Raw genomic sequence first — 20,454 nt, forward strand, 5'->3', positions numbered from 1 at the left:
TGCCAACCACCTCCGGCCACCTCGGCTCTCCCCCTCACGCCAGCCGATGCTCCTTGACGTCCACAGCATGCTATGCCTCTGTCCCCCTCCTCCTTCTCCCTCCTACTGCCCTTGCTCGCACGCGCGCCGGCCGCCCGAGAGCTCCAATGAGCGGCCTCACACGCGCGGCGTCTCTGACCCCTCCCCGCTCCCTCTCTTCTCCCCTTGGGTGTAGTTGACCCCCACAAACGCCCTAGACTCGGCGCAGCACCCTCCCGAGGCCCGTAGCGACGAGCACGAGCTCCCCGGCGCACGAGCCCACGGTGGACCGCCGCTCGCCTATATAAGGCATCCCCGAGCCCCCCTCTAGCCACCACTCGTCCTCTTCCACTCCAAATAGCCCCACTGGGCCTCCCGTTCACTCCCAGAGCCGCCCGAGCTCGAGATCGAGCTCGAGCTCCGCCGCTTCGGCTCGCCGGAGTTCGCGAGGTACAGGCCTCCCCCGCTCCTCCTCTGCCTCGATCTGGAACCCCCGAGCACCCCTGATCATTTCCCCTTTCTCCCCCGCTTCTTTTGCAGCCGGAAACGGCCGGAACCAACGACGCCCGAAGGTCCTCCTCCGCGAGACCTCGTCGCCGGCGAACCAGGCCGCCTCGGCGACCGCAACCACCTCCACCCAAACGGCGACTCGACGCTGAGTCCATCCGTACCCTCGCCCGACCTTGCCGTGCCCTACATCGAGGCCGGTGAGCTTGCCGGCCCTCTGTCGCAGGGTTAGGGATGACAGGCGGGCCCCGCCTGTCAGCCTCTCCTCTCCATCGCCCCTCTCTCTCTCGCTGACGCCTGGGCCCCGCCCGTCAGGTTTAAACCTGGTGCGCGCGCGTGCACCAGTGCGCTGGGCCGCCTCTCTGGGTGGGCCTGCTGCGCTGCGGCTGTTCTGGCCCAGCAGGCACAGAGCCCTTTTTCCTTTTCTTTTTCTGTAACTTTTCCAAAAAATCCACAGGATTAAATAATAATCCAAATGCAATAATTCCAACTCCTAAATTCTTGTAATAATCCCACCTATTTATTGGTGCGGTTTTCATTCATATCAAACCAACTTTTCTTCACTGTTCAAATTTAAATTTGAATTTGAGCATTTATGCCTGTCATTTAAAATTCTTAGCACTGTTTCCATGACTCCAAATCCAAAACTAGGAATTTTCCCCTTCTTAGTTTTCACCCTAGTATTTAACAAAAATGAGTTGACATTTTTCTGAGCACTTTGGTTTTTCTATTTTATTATTGCCTTATTTTCTCGTTATTATTTTGCGACGATAGATTGCGTTGCTGACGAAGGAGTTGGACCAGAAGACTTTGAAGACCTAGAAGACTTTGTTGAACCAGGCAAGCAGCCCTTTGACCATGTCTATGAAACCCTTTTTATGCATGTCATATAGCACTTTATTAGTGTTGCATCAGAATCATGATGAGATGGTAACCACTTTAATGGGTTGCCTCTATTACTTCCTCGTTGATACTTGCATTGTGAATGACCCTACCTCCTTATGAGGGTTATGCCGGTGGGAGTAGATAGGATGCTAAAGTAGTGCTACACAAAAAGGGACGGGAATATGCATGGTGATGGAGACATAGTATTTTCAAAAGACTTTCGAAAACCCCATCGGGTGACACTTATGCCCGGGGGAGATGATGAGTTGGGTAACCACTTGATGATGAAGTGGTGTACCGAGGCAAGTGTGTCGGAGTAAATAACCATGGGTAGCCTAGCCGGCTCCCCCTGGCCCTTCTGAAAAAATTACGAGCCGATCCGGCCTTCAAGAATCCAAGACATGGGGCCGCCTTCCCCTTGCCGGCTGTCTCCCAGGCCAGCTATCGGAAGGCAACCCGACTTTAGCCCTCATGAAGAAAGCCGCGGGAGGGCCGGCTTCGAGAAGCTGGCCGCGAGAAGGCCGACTCCACGAAGCTGGCTCCCACAAAGCGGTCAAGATCGTACCCTCAAAGTCTGCATCCACATAACGGCGATGTGACGGGGCGTGGCTACAGTAAAGCCTGCCACCCCCGAATCCCGGAGCACGCCTGGCACAGTGCGCCGTACGGGTGGCCATGACCCGTCTGGCGCGGCACTGTTGCCATGTTGACCCTGATGTCATCCACGACGGGCTGCCAGCGCGGCCCACGGGCGATGGGCCCCTTCGGGCAGAGAGACACCCGAAGGCGGCCAGGCCTCCCCCAGTCGGCCCAAGATAGAGTCGGCTCCCCACAGCCAGCTTGCCACCTCCCTCGAAGGAGACGCCTCATTAAGGAGACAAGACGCGGTGAGGCTACAGCGATCACCCGCTGGACGGCAGCACTGTAGCCATGCCCACCTCGGTGAAGCCCTCGTCACCAAGATTGAGCAACAGTAACCAGCCGCCGACAAGGCCCTGGACAGTGGGGCCTGCCTGTCGACCAAGGAGCCGGCAGCCGGCGGGACCCACCAGCCGGCGGGCCCCAGCAGCCGGCGCAGAAGCCGGCGAGTGTAGACACAGACGGCTGGGCCCCACGCCCAGCCGGATTACCATTGTATCCCCGGGGGGTAGGCCTATATAAACCCCCCGGGACACCCATGCAAAGGTTGGTCCCTGCTAGTTTTAGACACCACATAGGGAGGAGAAGAGAGCGAGCAGTGCCCTTCTTCCTCCTCTCGCCAAACAGCTCACGGAGCATCGTGTAGCTACTTGTTCATCTAGTGATCATGCGGAGACCCCGCAGAGCAGCAGTAGGGGTGTTATCTCCACGGAGAGCCTCGAAGCTGGGTAAGATTCGCCGGCGTGCATGTCTTCGCCTCATCCCGCTTCCAGGCACCGGCGACGTCTTATTGGCTCCCATAATGATAAGCCACCCATTGGCATATGTTGCACCTACCACCCGAGAAAGTGTGTGTGTTGTTTTTTAAAACGGATTGGTTTAAGTTGCGACCGTTATTCCAACCTTACATGCGCAACCACTCTACCCTTGTATGGGAAAGGGCATTATTTATTACCTAGGCCGATACTAGCTTGGAGCCCGCATTACTAGTGACAGGAGAGTTGTTGGTGCCCTCTCTCGGGACGGGGTCATGCCAGGTAGGGCGGCCATGACTGTTTTCACAGGGCACCGGATACACCGTTGTGTCCCTTCTCGGATGTTACAATCTCGAGTGAGTCTCGTATGATGTACATCGTGAGGATACAGAACAACGAGTGGACTCCTTGTTAGTGTCGTCTAGGGAAAGATAGTGATCGGGTGCTTACCCCGGGTACTTGAGGTACCGCAGGTCGTGGATGACACGGAAGTTCCCCGAATCTTGTGGGTAAAGTGTGCAACCTCTACAGAGTGTAAAACTATTCGAATAGCCGTGTCCACGGTCAAGGACAGTTGGGTAACCGCTCTTGGGCTACGTCCACTTGTTTACAAACCAGTGTGTGTGGGAAGTACTTCTTGGGTCAAGTCAAAGGACTTGACATAAATGAGTTGGGTTGGATCCCTCTCCCTTTATGTTGATATCTGTAACCAGCCCCTATGGTTACTTGAATCCATGCGATACATGGTTTACCAGTTATTGAACATGTCATAACACGACAAAATCAGCTTTCTGCAAAAATTTACCTATGTCATGCATTGTTGTATCTTGAGCCAAAACATGGGTTGCTTGCGAGTACATTCAAAGTACTCATTGGCTTGCCACTGGTTATTTAATTGGCCAGGCATGGAAGAACAGGAGTTCGAAGAAGAGTTCTTTGGAGACGAACATGCGAACTAGGACGTTTCCCAGTCAGAATGCCTGTACGGTTAAGGCAGATGGCATGGGTTCTACTTATCAACTAAGATTTCCGCTGCTTAAGTTTATTTGGTATTCAACCCTTGTGGCTTTATCTATGTAAGACTTGACCATAATGGTCATAATTTGTGTAAGACGATATGTATGGATGTAAGACTCTTGTTATTCAGCTTCTGTGTGTCCAGTGAGCATTGATCTCTGGGATCACTGTACACGTGCATTCGGTGATCTCGACTTATGAGTCGGGGTCCCCACATCACATCATTCTCCTAATGATGTGATCCCATTATCAATGACATCCAATGTCCATAGTCAGGAAACCGTGACTATCTATTGATCAATGAGCTAGTTAACTAGAGGCTTACTAGGGACATGTTATGTTCTATGTATTCACACATGCATTATGATTTCCGGATAACACAATTATAGCATGAACAATAGACAATTGTCATGAAGAAGGAAATATAATAATAATCATTTTATTATTGCCTCTAGGGCATATTTCCAACATCATAGGCGCCTCTGGTCCAATGAATGGATGACATCTGTCCCAATAGTGAGCCAACACGTGTTTCCTCCGGCCAATGAGAATTTTACACATGGAAAATCCTCATTGGTCCGGGCTGTTAGCGGGTTATCGGATCCAAAACCGGACCCAATAGCTTAAAGGCGACCCGTTATGGTGGATGCCACGTGTCAGTCACCCTTGACGAAAGCACTTCCATGAAGCGCCATTTATCGTCATGGAAGTGGACACTTCTGTGATGATAATTTTGATAATGTCATGGAACACTTCTATGACAGCACATGTATGACTGTCTTGATTCTGTCATAAAATCGTCATGGATGTACATGCATGACAGAAAACATGACCTACTATGACAAACACTTATCATATGGAAGTGTATTTTTTTGTAGTGAGATATATGTTTTTGTAATCTGAAAATAAAAAAAACACCAAGGTAGCAAGTAACAAAAGTGAGCGAAAACGATATTGCAATGCTACGAAACAAGGCCTAGGGTTCATACTTTCACCAGTGCATGTTCTCTCAATAATGATACATAATTAGATCATATAACAATCCCTCAATGTGCAACAAAGAGTCACTCCAAAGTCACTAATAGCGGAGAACAAACGAAGAGATTATTGTAGGGTACGAAACCACCTCAAAGTTATTCTTTCTGATCGATCTATTGGGCTATTCCTATAAGTGTCACAAACAACCCTAGAGTTCATACTAAAATAACACCTTAAGACACACATCAACCAAAAACCTAATGTCACCTAGATACTCCAACGTCACCACAAGTATCCGCGGGTTTGATTATACGATATGCATCACACAATCTCATATTCATCTATTCAAACCAACACAAAGAACTTCAAAGAATGCCCCAAAGTTTCTACCGGAGAGTCAAGACGAAATGTGTGCCAACCCCTATGCATAAGTTCATAAGGTCACATAACCTGCAAGTTGATCTCCAAAACATACATCAAGTAGATCGCATGAATATCCCATTGTCACCACAGATAAACACATGGAAGACATACATCAAGTGTTCTGAAGCCTTAAATACTCAATCCGATAAGATAACTTCAAAGGGAAAACTCTATCCATTACAAGAAGGTAGAGGGGGAGAAACATCATAAGATCCAACTATAATAGCAAAGCTCGCGGTACACCAAAATCATGCCAAATCAAGAACACGAGAGAGTGAGAGATCAAACACATAGCTACTGGTACATACCCTCAGCCCCAAGAGTGAACTACTCCCTCCTCATCATGAAGAGCGTCGGGATGATGAAGGTGACCACCGGTGATGATTCCCCCCTTTGGCAGGGTGCCGGAACAAGGCCCCGATTGGTTTTTGGTGGCTATAGAGGCTTGCGGTGGAGGAACTCCTGATCTAGGTTCTGTTCTGGAGGTTTGGGGATATATAAGAGGTGTTGGCGTCGAGAACAAGTCAGGGGAGTCCACGAGGAGCCCACAAGGCAGAGGGAGCGCCCGGGGGGGAGGGGAGGGCGCACCCTCCACCCTTGTGGAGGTCCCGTGGCTCTTCTGGCCCAACTCTTGTGCTTCGGGGGCTTCTTCTGGTCCAAAAACAATCGTCGTGAAGTTTCGGTCAATTGGACTCCGTTTGATATTCCTTTCCTGCGAAACTCAAAAACAAGGAAAAAACAGAAACTGGCACTCAGCTCTAGGTTAATAGGTTAGTCCCAAAAATCATATAAAATAGCATATAAAACATCCAAGATAGATAATATAATAGCACGGAACAATCAAAAATTATAGATACGTTGGAGACGTATCAAGCATCCCCAAGGTTAATTCATGCTCGTCCTCAAGTAGGTAAATGATAGAAACATAACTTTTGATGCGGAATGCTACCTAACATATTCATTCATGTAATTTTCTTTATTGTGGCAAGAATATTCAAATCCATAAGATTCAAAACAAAAGTTTAATATTGACATAAAAGCAATAATATTTCAATCATACTAACAAGGCAATTATGTCTCCTCAAAATAACATGGCAACAGAAAGCTTATCCCTACAAAATCATATAGTCTGGCTATGCTCCATCTTCATCACACAAAGTACTCAAATCATGCACAACCCTGATGATAAGCCAAGCAATTGTTTCATACTTTTGATGTTCTCAACCTTTTTCAACTTTCACACAATACATGAGCGTGAGCCATGGACATAGCACTATAGGTGGAATAGAAGGTGGTTGTGGAGAAGAAAAAAACAAGGATAGTCCCACAACAACTAGGTGTATCAACGGGCTATGGAGATGCCCATCAATAGATATCAATGTGAATGAGTAGGGATTGCCATGCAACAGATGCACTAGAGCTATAAGTGTATGAAAGCTCAAAAAGAAACTAGTGGGTGTGCATCCAACTTGCTTGCTCACGAAGACCTAGGGCAATTTGAGGAAGCCCGTCGTTGGAATATACAAGCCAAGTTCTGTAATGAAAATTTCCCACTAGTATATGAAAGTGAAAACATATGAGACTCTCTATCATGAACATCATGGTGCTACTTTGAAGCACAAGTGTGGTAAAAGGATAGTAGTGTTGCCCCTTCTCTCTTTTTCTCTCATTTTTTTGTTTGGGCCTTCTCTTTTTTTGCCTCTTTTTTTATTTTTATTTTTCGTCCGGAGTCTCATCCTGACTTGTGGGGGAATCATAGTCTCCATCATCCTTTCCTCACATGGGACAATGCTCTAATAATGATGATCATCACACTTTTATTTACTTACAACTCAAGAATTACAACTCGATTCTTAGAACAAAATATGACTCTATATGAAGGCCTCCAGCGGTGTACCGGGATGTGCAATGAATCAAGAGTGACACATGTATGAAAGAATTATGAACGGTGGCTTTGCCACAAATACTATGTCAACTCCATGATCATGCAAAGCAATATGACAATGATGGAGCGTGTCATAATAACGGAACAGTGAAAAGTTACTTGGAAATATATCTCGGAATGGCTATGGAAATGCCATAATAGGTAGGTATGGTGGTTGTATTGAGGAAGGTATATGGTGGGTGTATGGTACTGACGAAAGTTGCGTGGTACTGGAGAGGCTAGCAATGGTGGAAAGGTGAGAGTGCGTATAATCCATGGACTCAACATTAGTCATAAAGAACTCACATACTTATTGCAAAAATCTATTAGTCATCGAAACAATATACTACGTGCATGCTCCTAGGGGGATAGATTGATATGAAAAGACCATCGCTCGTCTCCGAGCGCCACTCATAAGGAAGACAATCGATAAATAAATCATGCTCCGACTTCATCACATAATGGTTCACCATACGTGCATGCTACGGTACTCACAAACTTTAACACAATTATTTTTAAAATTCACAACTACTCATTAGCATGACTTTAATATCACCATCTTCATATCTCAAAACAATCATAAGGAATCAAACTTCTCATAGTATTCAATGCACTTTATATGAAAGTTTTCGTTATATCCCTCTTGGATGCCTATCATATTAGGACTAACTCATAACTTAAGAAAATTACCATGCTGTTTAGAGACTCTCAAAATGATATAAGTGAAGCACTAGAGTTCAACAATTTCTTCAAAATAAAACTACTGTCGTGCTCTAAAAAGATATAAGTGAAGCACTAGAGCAAACGACAAACTACTCCAAAAGATATAAGTGAAGATCAATGAGTAGTTAAATAATTATGTAACTATGTGAAGACTCTCTAACATTTAAGAATTTTAGATCTTGGGATATTATTCAAACAGCAAGCAAAAAAAAATGACGCTCCAAGCAAAACACATATAATGTGGTGAATGAAAAATAGCTCCAAGTAAGGTTACCGATGGATTGAAGACGAAAGAGGGGATGCCATCCGGGGCATCCCCAAGCTTAGGATCTTGGTTGTACTTGAATATTACCTTGGGGTGGCTTGGGCATCCCCAAGCTTAGGCTCTTGCTATTCCTTGTTCCCTAGTCCATCAAAACTTTACCCAAAACTTGAAAACTTCACAACACAAAACTCAATAGAAAACTCGTAAGCTCTGTTAGTATAAGAAAGCAAATCACCACTTAGGTACTGTAAAGACAACATTCATAATTTTTCTCACATTATTCCTACTGTAATCTATCATTTCTACAATTTATATTAAGCAATATAAGCCATAGAAACTATAAAACAAGCAAACTATGCATCGAAAACAGAATCTGTCAAAACAGAACAGTCTGTAGAAATCTGAAGATTTCGAATACTTCTATAACTCCAAAAATCCTGAGAAATTTGGAAGTCCTAGGAAATTTGTTTATTAATTCTCTGCAAAAAGAATCAGCATTTTATCATGCTTCTGTTAAAAATGAGAATTGTTTTTGTGAGCGCAAAAGTTTCTGTTTTTCAGCAAGATCAAATCAACTATCACTGCAAGCCATCCCAAAGGTCTTACTTGGCACTTTATTGAAGCAAAAGCTATAAAACATGATTACTACAGTAGCATAATCATGTGAACACACCAAAAATAGTAGGTATAAGTGTTGGGTTGTCTCCCAACAAGCACTTTTCTTTAATGCCTTTTTAGCTAGGCATGATGATTTCAATGATGCTCACATAAAAGATAAGAATTGAAACACAAAGAAAGCATCATGAAACATATGACTAGAACATTTAAGCCTAACCCACTTCCTATGCATGGGAATTTTGTGAGCAAATAACTTATGGGAACAAGAATCATCTTGCATAGGAAGGCAAAACAAGTGCAACTTCAAAAATTTCAACACATAGAGAGGAAACTTGGTATTATTGCAATATGTAAGAGCACATGCTCCTCTCTCATAATAATTTTTAGTAGCATCATTAATGAATTCAACAATATAACTATCACATAAAGCATTTTTTCCTGATCCACTAGCATAGAAATTTTACTACTCACCACATAAGCAAAATTATTCTCATTCATTGTAATGGGAGCAAATTCAACAAAATAACTATCATGTGAGGCATAATCTAATTGAAAATTAAAATCATGATGACAAGCTTCATGGTTATCATTATTCTTTATAGCATACATGTCATCACAATAATCATCATAGATAGCAACTTTGTTCTCATAATCAATAGGAACCTCTTCCGAAATAGTGGATTCATCACTAAATAAAGTCATGACCTCTCCAAATCCACTTTTTATCAATATTGTGAGAGATTCAACACCCTCCAAAATAGTGGGATCATTAGTATCTAGAGTTGACACTCTTCCAAACCCACTTTCATCAACGTAATCATCATAAATAGGAGGCATGCTATCATCATAATAAATTTGCTCATCAAAACTTGGGGGACAAAAAATATCATCTTCATCAAACATAGCACCCCAAGCTTGTGGCTTTGCATATCATTAGCATCATGGATACTCAAATAATTCATACTAACAACATTGCAATCATGCTCATCATTCAAAGATTTAGTGCCAACCATTTTATAAACTTCTTATAACACTTGAGCACAATTTTCCTTTCCATCATTTTCACGAAAGATATTAAAAAGATGAAGCATATGAGGCAACCTCAATTCCATTTTTGTAGTTTTCTTTTATAAACTAAACTAGTGATAAAACAAAAAAACTAAAAGATTCGATTGCAAGATCTAAAGATATACCTTCAAGCACTCACCTCCCTGACAACGGCGCCAGAAAAGAGCTTAGTTGACGAGGTGTTAGTGTTGCTTACCTAGCCTCCCCGGCAACGGCACCAGAAAAGAGCTTAGTTGACGGGGTGTGAGTGCCGCTTACCTAGCCTCCCTGACAACGGTGTCAGAAAAGAGCTTGATGTCTACTGCGCAACCTTCTTCTTGTAGACGTTGTTGGGCCTCCAAGTGCAGTGATTTGTAGGACAGTAGAAAATTACCCTCAAGTGGATGACCTAAGATTTATCTATCCGTGGGAGGCGTAGGATGAAGATGGTCTCTCTCAAACAACCCTGCAACCAAATAACAAAGAGTATCTTGTATCCCCAACACACCCAATACAATGGTAAATTGTATAGGTGCACTAGTTCAGCGAAGAAATGGTGATACAAGTGTAATATGGATGGTAGATATAGGTTTTTATAATATGAAAATATAAAAACAGAAAGGTAGCAAGTAACAAAAGTGAGCGAAAATGGTATTGCAATGCTAGGAAACAAGGACTAGAGTTCATACTTTCACTAGTGCAAGTTCTCTCAACAATGATAACATAATTAGATCATGTAACAATCCCTCAACATGCAACAAAGAGTCACTCCAAAGTCACTAATAGCGGAGAACAAACGAAGAGATTATTGTAGGATACAAAACCACCTCAAAGTTATTCTTTCTGATCGATCTATTGGGCTATTCCTATAAGTGTCACAAACAACCATAGAGTTCGTACTAAAATAACACCTTAAGACACACATCAACCAAAACCCTAATGTCACCTAGATACTCCAATGTCACCACAAGTATCCGCGGGTTTGATTATAGGATATCCATCACACAATCTCAGATTCATCTATTCAAACCAACACAAAGAACTTTAAAGAGTGCCCCAAAGTTTCTACCGGAGAGTCAAGACGAAAACGTGTGCCAACCCCTATGCATAAGTTCACAAGGTCATAGAACCCGTAGGTTGATCACCAAAACATACATCAAGTAGATCACGTGAATATCCCATTGTCACCACAGATAAAACACATGCAAGACATACATCAAGTGTTCTCAAATCCTTAAAGACTCAATCCGATAAGATAACTTCAAAGGAAAAACTCAATCCATTACAAGAAGGTAGAGGGGGAGAAACATCATAAGATCCAACTATAATAACAAAGCTCGCGGTACATCAAGATCGTGCCAAATCAAGAACACGAGAGAGAGAGAGAGAGAGAGAGAGATCAAACACATAGCTACTGGTACATACCCTCAGCCCCGAGGGTGAACTACTCCCTCCTTGTCACCGAGAGTGTCGGGATGATGAAGATGGCCACCGGTGATGATTCCCCCATCCGGCAGGGTGCCGAAACAGGGCCTCGATTGTTTTTTGGTGGCTACAGAGGCTTGCGGCGGCGGAACTCCCGATCTAGGTTCTGTTCTAGAGGTTTGGGGATATATAAGAGGTGTTGGCGTCGAGAACAAGTCAGGGGAGTCCACGAGGGGCCCACAAGGTCGGAGGGCGCGCCCGGGGAGGTATAGCGCGGCCTCCACCCTCGTGGCTCTTCTGGCCCAACTCTTTTGCTTTGGGGGCTTCTTCTGGTCCAAAAACAATCTTCGTGAAGTTTCAGGTCAATTGGACTTCGTTTGATATTCCTTTCCCGCGAAACTCAAAAACAAGGAAAAAACAGAAACTGGCACTTGGCTCTAGGTTAATAGGTTTGTCCCCAAATTCATATAAAATAGCATATAAATGCATATAAAACATCCAAGATAGATAATATAATAGCATGGAACAATCAAAAATTATAGATACGTTGGAGACGTATCAAATGCCGTTGCGTGCGAGAGAAGCTAAAACCCTAGCAAGAGGAGAGAAAAAAGCTGGATCAATCTTAATCACGAGTTAAAAGCGGAGCATTTTTTAGGGCTAACATCAAAGCATGTTTTTTTTGTTGAGGAAAGACAGCCAAGCTTTATTAATTCATATCAACATTTACATGTATAACAAGAGCATCGTGGGGTGAACAAAACGAAATATGTCAACAGTGGTACCATGCCTAGCTATCTTATGAGTTTCATGATTTGTATCTCGAGATTCATGCACAAAATTACATGAAATAAAATATATTTCTCTTTACTTTATCTCACTAATAATCCCTCCGAAAGCGCCTTCAGAACTGACCCGGATTCTGTTCACCACTTCTGTGTAGTCAGATGCGACATGAAGGTGTTGCAACTTTAGATTTTCCGCAAGTGATAACATTTCCCTACACGCTATTGCCTCTAGAGTGGCTGCATCAAACAAACCTTGACCACAACAGAGCATGTGTGTGCGAAATCATGAAATCACTAGTTGAGGAGTACTCGTTGCAAAGATCACCCCAACCTCTCCAGGTTGCGACAAGTGGCGCGTTGCATGTGCGCCACTTGTCGCAATCTGGGAGTTTTCTCTTTTTCCGTAGATTCGTTTATTCAAAATATTTTATCTCTTAAACCGTGCGTTCAAATCTTGAACCACTTTCACCGTTGGATTCCTCGCGTCGAGATCTTCAAAACTAGATCCTATGTTGATAGGTTTTGACGAAGTTTTTTCACAGAAAAAACCGGACAAAAAAACCATATGAAAAAACCAAACCAGGAGCACGGGGTTTTTCCCTTTTCCGAAAGAGGCACGCCTGTGCCTCTCACGAAATCACAACCGTGCCTCTCGCGGAAGCAAAACCGGACTCTCGCGGAAGAAAAAAAAGTAGAAGAGAAAACACGTTTTTTCCGAGGAGGCACGGCCGTGACTCTCGCGAAAGCACAACCGTGCCTCTCGCGGAACCAAAACCGTTACTCTCGCGAAAGAAAAAAGAACAGAAAACACGTTTTTTTTCGTTTCCGAGAGGCACGGCCGTGACTCTTGCCAAAGCACAACCGTGACTCTTGCGAAAGAAAAAAAAAACAGAAAACGCGTTTTTTCCGTTCCCGAGAGGCACGGCCGTGACTCTCGCTAAAGCACAACCGTGCCTCTCACAGAAGTAAAACCGTGACTCTCGCGAAAGGAAAACAAAAAACAAAAAACGTGTTTTTTCGTTTCCGAGAGGCACGGTCGTGACTCTCGCGAAAGTAAAACCGTACCTCTCGTGAAAGCAAAACCGTAACTCTTGTGAAAGAAAAAAACATATTTTTTCAAGCAATTTTTTCCAAATTTTTTAATCGAAAAGCTAAGAAAGACGGGTGGAAAACCAAAATGTCAAGAAAATAAAAAAAAACCGTTTAAAAAGCCGAAAACGCGTGCGAGAAAAAAAACAAAATTTGAAGGAAGCGTCCAGAGCGCGACACGTGATAAATGGCTGAGAGCGCGCCAAGTGACGCTGATCGTTGCGAGGCTCCCGAAGGAGCCCTCGTTAATTAGTTGCTCCCGCGAAATCATAGAAAGTGAATATGGGACGGCCCAGGTAAACTAGAGCATGCCAGGCCGGCTGGCCTGTAAGCCCAGTGAGCCCAAATATAAAGCCCATGTTGCCGTCCATTCCTTTCTCCCCAAGAACAAAGCGAGTGATTTTCGGGGAAAACAAAACAAGTAGATACTCGGAGAAAGGCCAACCGGAGCTTCGCTGCTCGCGTCGTGGCGCGGCACCAGGTCGCTGTAACAGATGGGGCGGCTGCGCGCGTGCCGCCACCATCTCCGCCGCCTCCTCGAGACGAGGCCGCCACCAACGATCCCCACTCCGGCGCGCCTGCCGCACCTCCCCGCCCGCGTGTCTCCCTTTTCCTCGGCAGTGGCGGTCGCTGCGACCGCGTCCCATGACGCCCGCGACTCCGGCCTCGGGAGCTCGGCCTACTGGGCCTGGATCCGGGCGGCGGCAGAGGCGGCCCCGGCCCCCGCGCCCCCACAGGAGGAGGAGGAGGAAGGCCTGTCGCGCTACATCCCCGTCAAGGCCTACTTCCTCTCCACCAGGTGAGTTGGAACGCGCGGGTGGCTGTACGCTGGGTGTTTGATGATAGTTCTGCAAGGAAGACCTTGCGTGCTACTGTGTTTTTTTCAATCTCTCATGCAACATTGTCGTCGGAGGCCACGGTGATTCAGTGCAGAGGAATGAAAAACCTACTTTTGTTTGATTCTGTTTAATCCAATATTTTACAGCATTGATTTGAAGAGCCTTCAGGCGGAGCACGGGAGCGACGTGGTGCCTCCATCCACCCGGTCGCTAAACTACATCGCGCTCCGCTACTCTGAATTCCCTCCAGAGATCATGGTAAGTGATTTCGGTGCAGCGCAACATATTTTGAGGGCCAAGAATTATGTTCGTGTTTGACCGTTTGTTGAACATGTTGTTGTATGTGCATCAGATAACCTCATTTATCTGACGTTTCTGTAGTCCATTGGAGTGAAGGACAACAGATTTTGCTATCGCTATGTGGTTGTATTCCAATATGGTTCTGCTGTGCTCTTCAATATTGCTGATCATGAAGCTGAGCACTATCTTGATATGATCAGGAATCATGCTTCGGGATGGCTTCCGGAGATGAGGAAAGACGGTATGTCCATGCTATTCACGAGCTGGCCTGTTATTGTGTAAACTGCTAAATAGTGTACTTTTCCTCATCAATTTGTATTTATTCTTCTTTTCATTTCCATGTATGTGCATGATCAATCCAATTTCCTTTGATGATAATGACTGCTGACATTTGATAAAGACAATTGAGGATGAGAATCACTCTGAATTTAATTTGTGTTTGATGTAGTGCATTTATATGCCACAATGCTTTGGCTGAACCTTTATATCGCTTCTGGAACTGTCCTTCTTAATTTAATTGTTTGCAAATGCTTTTTAAATTTACTATGAAACATGTGCAACGTTGTACAAGGTGCAGTGGGTTATGCAGTGGCAGTCCATGCAGAATTGCATGTTAAAACAGACATATTTAGAAATATGAGAAGTTGAGTCAAGCCTCATTTTCCAGGGGAGCAAATATCTACTCCCTCCGTCCCACAATGTAAAAACGTCTTACATTGTGGGACGGAGGGAGTAGAATGCTCTCTAATTATTTATGCAGAACAGTTCAAATTATGTAGTTGCACCTGCATAAGTATATAGGCACCCAATCATGCCTAAGATTCCCGCAATTTTATTTATTATTTATTTTTGCCTGGGACCGACTAGGTGCCCCTGGCCTAACAGAATAACAGCGGAAATATGGCACCTATCGCTTAATCCGCTTCTATAACACTGAACCTGTATTATATTCTCACATGATGACATTTATTTAACAATTACCAGATTATGCAGTAGTTGAGAAGCCATTCCTGACAACATGGATGAAAGGAGGTCTTGATTATATAGTTCTTAAATATTTAGACACTGATGGAATTCGGATCATTTCAAGTGTTCTTGGTCAAAGTATCGCTCTTGATCATTACATACGGCAGGTACTGTGATTGAGCAAAGTCAAGAAACTATTTTAATGTGGTTGTATGGTTTTAAGTTCTAAGACGCTACTTTAATAGGTTGATGATATGGTTGAGGAATTTACTGAAATCAATCGTATCATGGAGAAGACTGGGGACTTCACAATGAAAAGAAAGAAGCTCTTTCAACTTGTGGGCAAGGCTAATTCTAATCTCGCAGATGTTATCATTAGACTTGGCCTTTTTGACAGGTATGCACTCTAAGTGCGGCACTCCCTCCTCCTGCATATTATATATCATATACTCCCTCCATCCATATTAATTGACACACACTTAATACACCTTTGTATTAAAGTCGGTACTACCTCCGTCTAGGTGAATAAGTCATTCGCGTAGTTCTAGGTCATCGATTTGAGGAATTAAATATGTGTTACATGTCATGAAAAGTATATCACTAGATTTCTACACGGATGTAGTTTCTAAATATATATTTTTTGTCACATATAATACATATTTAGATAGTTAAATCGTCGACCTAGAACTACGCGAATGACTTATTCACCGAGACGGAGGTAGTACTAAATGTGCGTCAAGTAATATGGATTGGAAGGAGTACCATATATTTTAGCAGTGTATGTGTTGTCACTTTCTTGAAGGAAGGAATTTCTTTATGCATCAACCCCATGTGCTGTGTTGTGTTATGGAACAGAAGGCATGTAACTGTCTAAAACCTAAGAAGACATAACTTGAGATCGTAGCCATGTACTCCCTCCGTCCGGAAATACTTGTCATCAAAATGGATGAAAGGGGATGTATCTAGATGTATTTTAGTTCTAGATACATCTCTTTTTATCCATTTTGATGACAAGTATTTCCGGACGGAGGGAGTAGGACTATATGATAATTGATATCTATAGGCCAGTTTGGTACTCACATGGTACTTCTCTCAGAAAAAGAAACAGTAATATTTATTCTGTTAATTGAATAACTTTCCTCGTGCTTTCAAGAAAGGTTAATATTTTGTTCTCCATACATACAAAATATACAATGCCACAGCTCTTTATATTTTTAGTCTTTTTACTAGCATTGTGTTACGCTTCGAGATTCAAAGAACCACAGATGTACTGTGAGACTATTATTCCCAGAATTAGCTAAGAGCCTAAGACACGTTCAAAATAAAATAAAATTAGCTAAGACAGTTATGAAAAAGAGACTTTGTTAATCTGTACTTAAATGCATAACATGGATGCTAGAGTCTTCTTTTTCATCGTAATATGAACAACATGATTTTTTACAGGTCAGAAATTGCTTGGAAAAATGCAAATTATGCACAAATTCTGGAGTATCTTCGGGAAGAATATGAACTGAATCAACGTTTTGGAAGCCTAGACTTCAAACTGAAATTCGTGGAGGTATTTTGTTCGTTCTTCTTTAGTGCAATAGCTGATTTCATCCACCCTATTTCACATTTTCACTTACAGTTCATTGTTGGTAACAGCACAATGTTCATTTTCTTCAAGAAGTGCTCCAAAATAGACGATCGAATTTTCTGGAGTGGGGTGTCATAATTCTGCTGGCTATTGAGATTGTGATCTCACTATACGAAATTATCAAGGATTCCAGCATGATGTCTTGAGCACTCTCACTCATTGGCCCACAGCTCATCAGTCATCACCTACTGCTATATTAATTACATTCTCCTCTTTCTGTCGCCATTCCCTACTGATGATCTCTAACCTCAGTTGAAAGCAGCTGGAGGCTATGTTCCCTTCAGGCACTCTCTGATTGCTCTGGTATTGCCTAGAGTGCATTTTTGGGTTTTATCCTTTTGTCCTGAGGAAATTTTATAGATTACTAGGTCAGAAAATTATTTCCTTCACTCTCCAATGACCTAATGGCCAGCAACATCCAGGGCATTGGTGCTTGGTAAACCTTTTTAGTTTTCCAGAGATGTTCTTATTAGATGCTCTCTTTCAACAACAATGCTGGCAGGGTTCAGTTATATTATTTTAGGCTTGTGTTAGGTTCTGCCCTTTTAGTGACAACAAAAAAGGCTCACCATTACTCAATGGCATTTTCAATTACTTTGCACTAGTATTCCTCACATTTCAGTATCAGAAATAGCTTGAGATGAATTTCCCTGTGTTCCAGCAGTAGTGTATATGGTTCTGAAATGTTAGGATTTTTTTGCATTTGTTTGCCAACGGGGTAACATTGTTACCATGGGTATTCTACCTGATAATGGCGCGTGTTAAATCAGTGCCTCAAATCCCTGATAATGGCAGTCACAAAAGGATTTAAAAGTAACTAAATATACCTAGGGTTCCTTTAGACAGTTTTTCTATTTACTGACAAAGAATTTCAAAGGTGCACCCAAGAGAGTGGGCACTCGGTTGCAAAACGTAATGTCACGAATGGCAAAAAATTCTGAGAAAACATTACGTACGTACATGACCAATTCCTTTCTGGACTCATCTAAAAAAAGAAAAGAAAAATCCTTTCTGTGCTTGTAAAATTTCTTGGGAAAAGCCAAACTTTTGCTCCATGTGCGAAAGCAATAGACGTTCAATTTTATTTTTTAGAGTATAGAGATAGACATATGTTTCCTTCCTCCTGGGACACATAAATGTTTTTAATAAAAAATTTAAGAGATGAGGTTTTGAGGGTGACGATGCACGGAGAACACGCACATAAACGTGATCTCACAATTAATACCTTCCATAGATAACCAGCAGCCCAACACGAAGAATAAGGATATGAAATGACGAGCAAACAGAGCACGGCATTTGGAAAAGTGTCAAGACTGCCGCACTTGGGTTCTCGTGTCACTAAAATAAACCTTGCCTAAAAAAATAATCTAAAATCAACCGCAGATGGATTCGCTCGCATTGTGCCTCGTGTCTCTTGCCATTTGCTTCACGATTACTGTTTTTTTTGGCTGAAGTTTTCTTTTGATTGTCAAGAGTTATGAGCACAACCAATCTCACTTTTTTTGGCAGTCCCTTTAAGACACATTTCCATCGGTTGTCTCAAACCTGAGGGAACTTCTTTTCTCAAAAAAATAATATGCTTATAATCTTTTCTACTTCTTTTCATGATTTGCCGCGTGTGCTATTTTTGTCTCAGCACTGCATGTGCCGTTTTGTTTTTTCTACAGTTGCGTGTGCGCGTCATTACCAAAATGCCGGAACAAAACTTGCAGGAAATACGCAAACTTCCAAAGCACGCTTTCTTAATCAGCAAGTACCTTCCATAAACGGCCACGCAGTGGCGCTGAAGGCCCGGACGGCCCATACTGGAAAAAGACCCATTGGTCCTCCCTTCCCTCCGCTCACACGGTCACATTCACAGCCACACCGCAAACGGCAAACCCAGAACCGCCGCGCAGAGCGAGGCCGCGGCGGCGGCGACGGCCCACGCGACGACGCCGTGGCGCGCGGCCGCGTTGGGCGACGGCGCCGCGGCGTGCGGCGGCTGCGCGGGACTTTCCTCGACGAGCACGGTGACCTTCATGCCGCTCCAGCAGTAGCCGCGGCTGCAGATGAAGTAGTAGCGGCCCGTGTGGTTGAGCTGGAACACGAAGCCGCGGCCGCGGTCGTATTTGACGAGGGGCTTGCTCGCGTCGCACTTGTCGTACGCCGCCGCGTCCGCCACCTGCACCACGTCGTACATGTCCCTGGCGTAGTTGAACTCTGCAGCACGCGCGCGTATGTGCACGGGCGGATCAGTTGGCCGGGCCGGGAAATGGTAGATCGATCGAGAAGACGGTGGAAACTAGGGAGGAGGAGTGGGGTGCTTACGGAGCCAGTCGCCGACGTGGAAGTGGTACTGGTCGGGCCAGGTGGTGTAGTTGACGTTGGCGGCCCAGTTCTTCTTGCCGCCGACGACGAACTTCTCCGCGGCGGAGGGGGCCGGCGCCGCCGCGAGGAGGAGGAACGCCACGGGGAGGAAGAGGGGGAGATTGGGCGCGGCCATTTTTTGGAGATCGGTGGAGGCTGAGGAGGAGGAAGGGGTGGAATGCGTGAAGCCGGGAGGGTATTTATGGAGCCGCGTGGACCGGGCCGGGAATTCGAACAAGCGGCGAGCACGCGGTAACAAACATATGGCACATTACACGCGTGTGTTGCGGCCGCGGGGTACACCGCCCTGCGCGGCGAGAGCGCATGGCGCACGACGCGGCAGCGGAGACATAGCTGGAGCGCCTCCGGTAAAGTGGACTCTGCGGTGACTGCTAGGCGGGGCCTTTTAGTAAAAATTCCACCGTTTTCTTTTTCATAGGATGAAGAGGAGCCGGTGGAATGGACATGGCCGTAGGCCGTAGCTGCCGGATATGACACCCCCTGCGATGTTTGACTGCGATGTTTGTGAAGCAACGGAAGCCTTTTTTTTCTAAAAAAGAGAGCATAACCGAAAAACATTTGCCCTAGGCCTCTGTCTATATTTGGCGTCCAGAATGCACAGGAGCTGATCGCGATAACTGTGTGGTATTTATGATGGAATAGACGTAAGCTGGTTCATGAGGGAAAGTCTCAAGAGACGTACCAAATGTTCATGAGGATCCGTGCTATAACAGCAAACTATGTAAATGCCCACTCACCTAATGCAAGTAGAAAAATTGAAGGATGGAGTAGACCTCCTATGGGATTTGTTAGGCTAAATGTGGATGCCTTTTTTTTTTATCATGATCCGCTAAGGGGCACAGCGGGTGCTGTCCTCAGGGATGACAAAGAAAATTCCATTGTTAGCGCAAATTGAAAGATTGAGTGGTGCACTGATGTTCTGACAGCAGAAGTATTAGTGCTTAGGTTTGGTTTATTGTTGAAACAAAATGCGGGCTGCAATAGTCTCGTTATTTACTCTGATAACATGGAAGTCATTGACACAATGAAGAAATGGAGGACATTCTGCAGGAGCAGCGGTGACAGTTTTTGATGATTGCTAGTTCATGGCCTTTTGATTTTTCTCTTGCTAGTTTTGAATGTTGTAATAGGGAGCAAATAAAGTAGCTCATGAGCTTCTTCTTATAGACGATGTAACCATTGTTTCTAATAAGTAAAGGTGCTGCTTTTTTAAATTAAAAAACGATTGCAGCATCTGCAAGA

At 44.3% G+C, this 20,454-nt stretch overlaps 2 protein-coding genes across 3 annotated transcripts; one reads left to right on the forward strand and one right to left on the reverse strand.

Annotated features, from left to right (window-relative positions):
* Positions 1-13,495: 13,495 nt before the first annotated feature.
* On the forward strand, positions 13,496-17,446 carry LOC123062151 (protein RETARDED ROOT GROWTH, mitochondrial). Of its 2 annotated transcripts, none has more exons than XM_044485518.1 (7): positions 13,496-13,900; positions 14,087-14,198; positions 14,322-14,481; positions 15,234-15,373; positions 15,452-15,603; positions 16,650-16,764; positions 16,851-17,446. In XM_044485518.1, the coding sequence occupies exons 1-7, from the start codon at positions 13,596-13,598 to the stop codon at positions 16,986-16,988; spliced, it is 1,122 nt and encodes a 373-aa protein (XP_044341453.1). In that variant the 5' UTR covers positions 13,496-13,595; the 3' UTR covers positions 16,989-17,446. The 2 variants fall into 2 exon arrangements, with proteins under 2 accessions (XP_044341453.1, XP_044341451.1); XM_044485516.1 differs by having other exon boundaries at positions 13,497-13,900; positions 15,225-15,373; positions 16,851-17,173.
* A 1,102-nt stretch (positions 17,447-18,548) lies between these two features.
* On the reverse strand, positions 18,549-19,380 carry LOC123058601 (lamin-like protein). The gene is made up of 2 exons (XM_044481307.1): positions 19,153-19,380; positions 18,549-19,044 (listed from the first exon to the last, which is right to left on the reverse strand). Exons 1-2 carry the CDS (start codon positions 19,325-19,327, stop codon positions 18,698-18,700), a joined length of 522 nt encoding a protein of 173 aa, XP_044337242.1. The 5' UTR covers positions 19,328-19,380; the 3' UTR covers positions 18,549-18,697.
* Between the last annotated feature and the right edge of the window lie 1,074 nt (positions 19,381-20,454).

This window comes from Triticum aestivum, chromosome 3A (assembly GCF_018294505.1).
Source record: "Triticum aestivum cultivar Chinese Spring chromosome 3A, IWGSC CS RefSeq v2.1, whole genome shotgun sequence".
Classification (NCBI taxonomy): domain Eukaryota; kingdom Viridiplantae; phylum Streptophyta; class Magnoliopsida; order Poales; family Poaceae; genus Triticum; species Triticum aestivum.

Excerpts from the sequence above, each read along its gene's own strand:
- LOC123062151 (XM_044485516.1), top strand. The coding sequence starts at position 13,596 with ATGGGGCGGCTGCGCGCGTGCCGCCACCATCTCCGCCGCCTCCTCGAG. Across the intron at positions 13,901-14,086 it reads GCCTACTTCCTCTCCACCAG|CATTGATTTGAAGAGCCTTC; the intron begins GTGAGTTGGAAC and ends AATATTTTACAG. Across the intron at positions 15,604-16,649 it reads AGACTTGGCCTTTTTGACAG|GTCAGAAATTGCTTGGAAAA; the intron begins GTATGCACTCTA and ends GATTTTTTACAG.
- LOC123058601 (XM_044481307.1), bottom strand. The coding sequence starts at position 19,327 with ATGGCCGCGCCCAATCTCCCCCTCTTCCTCCCCGTGGCGTTCCTCCTC. Across the intron at positions 19,045-19,152 it reads CCACGTCGGCGACTGGCTCC|AGTTCAACTACGCCAGGGAC; the intron begins GTAAGCACCCCA and ends CGCGTGCTGCAG.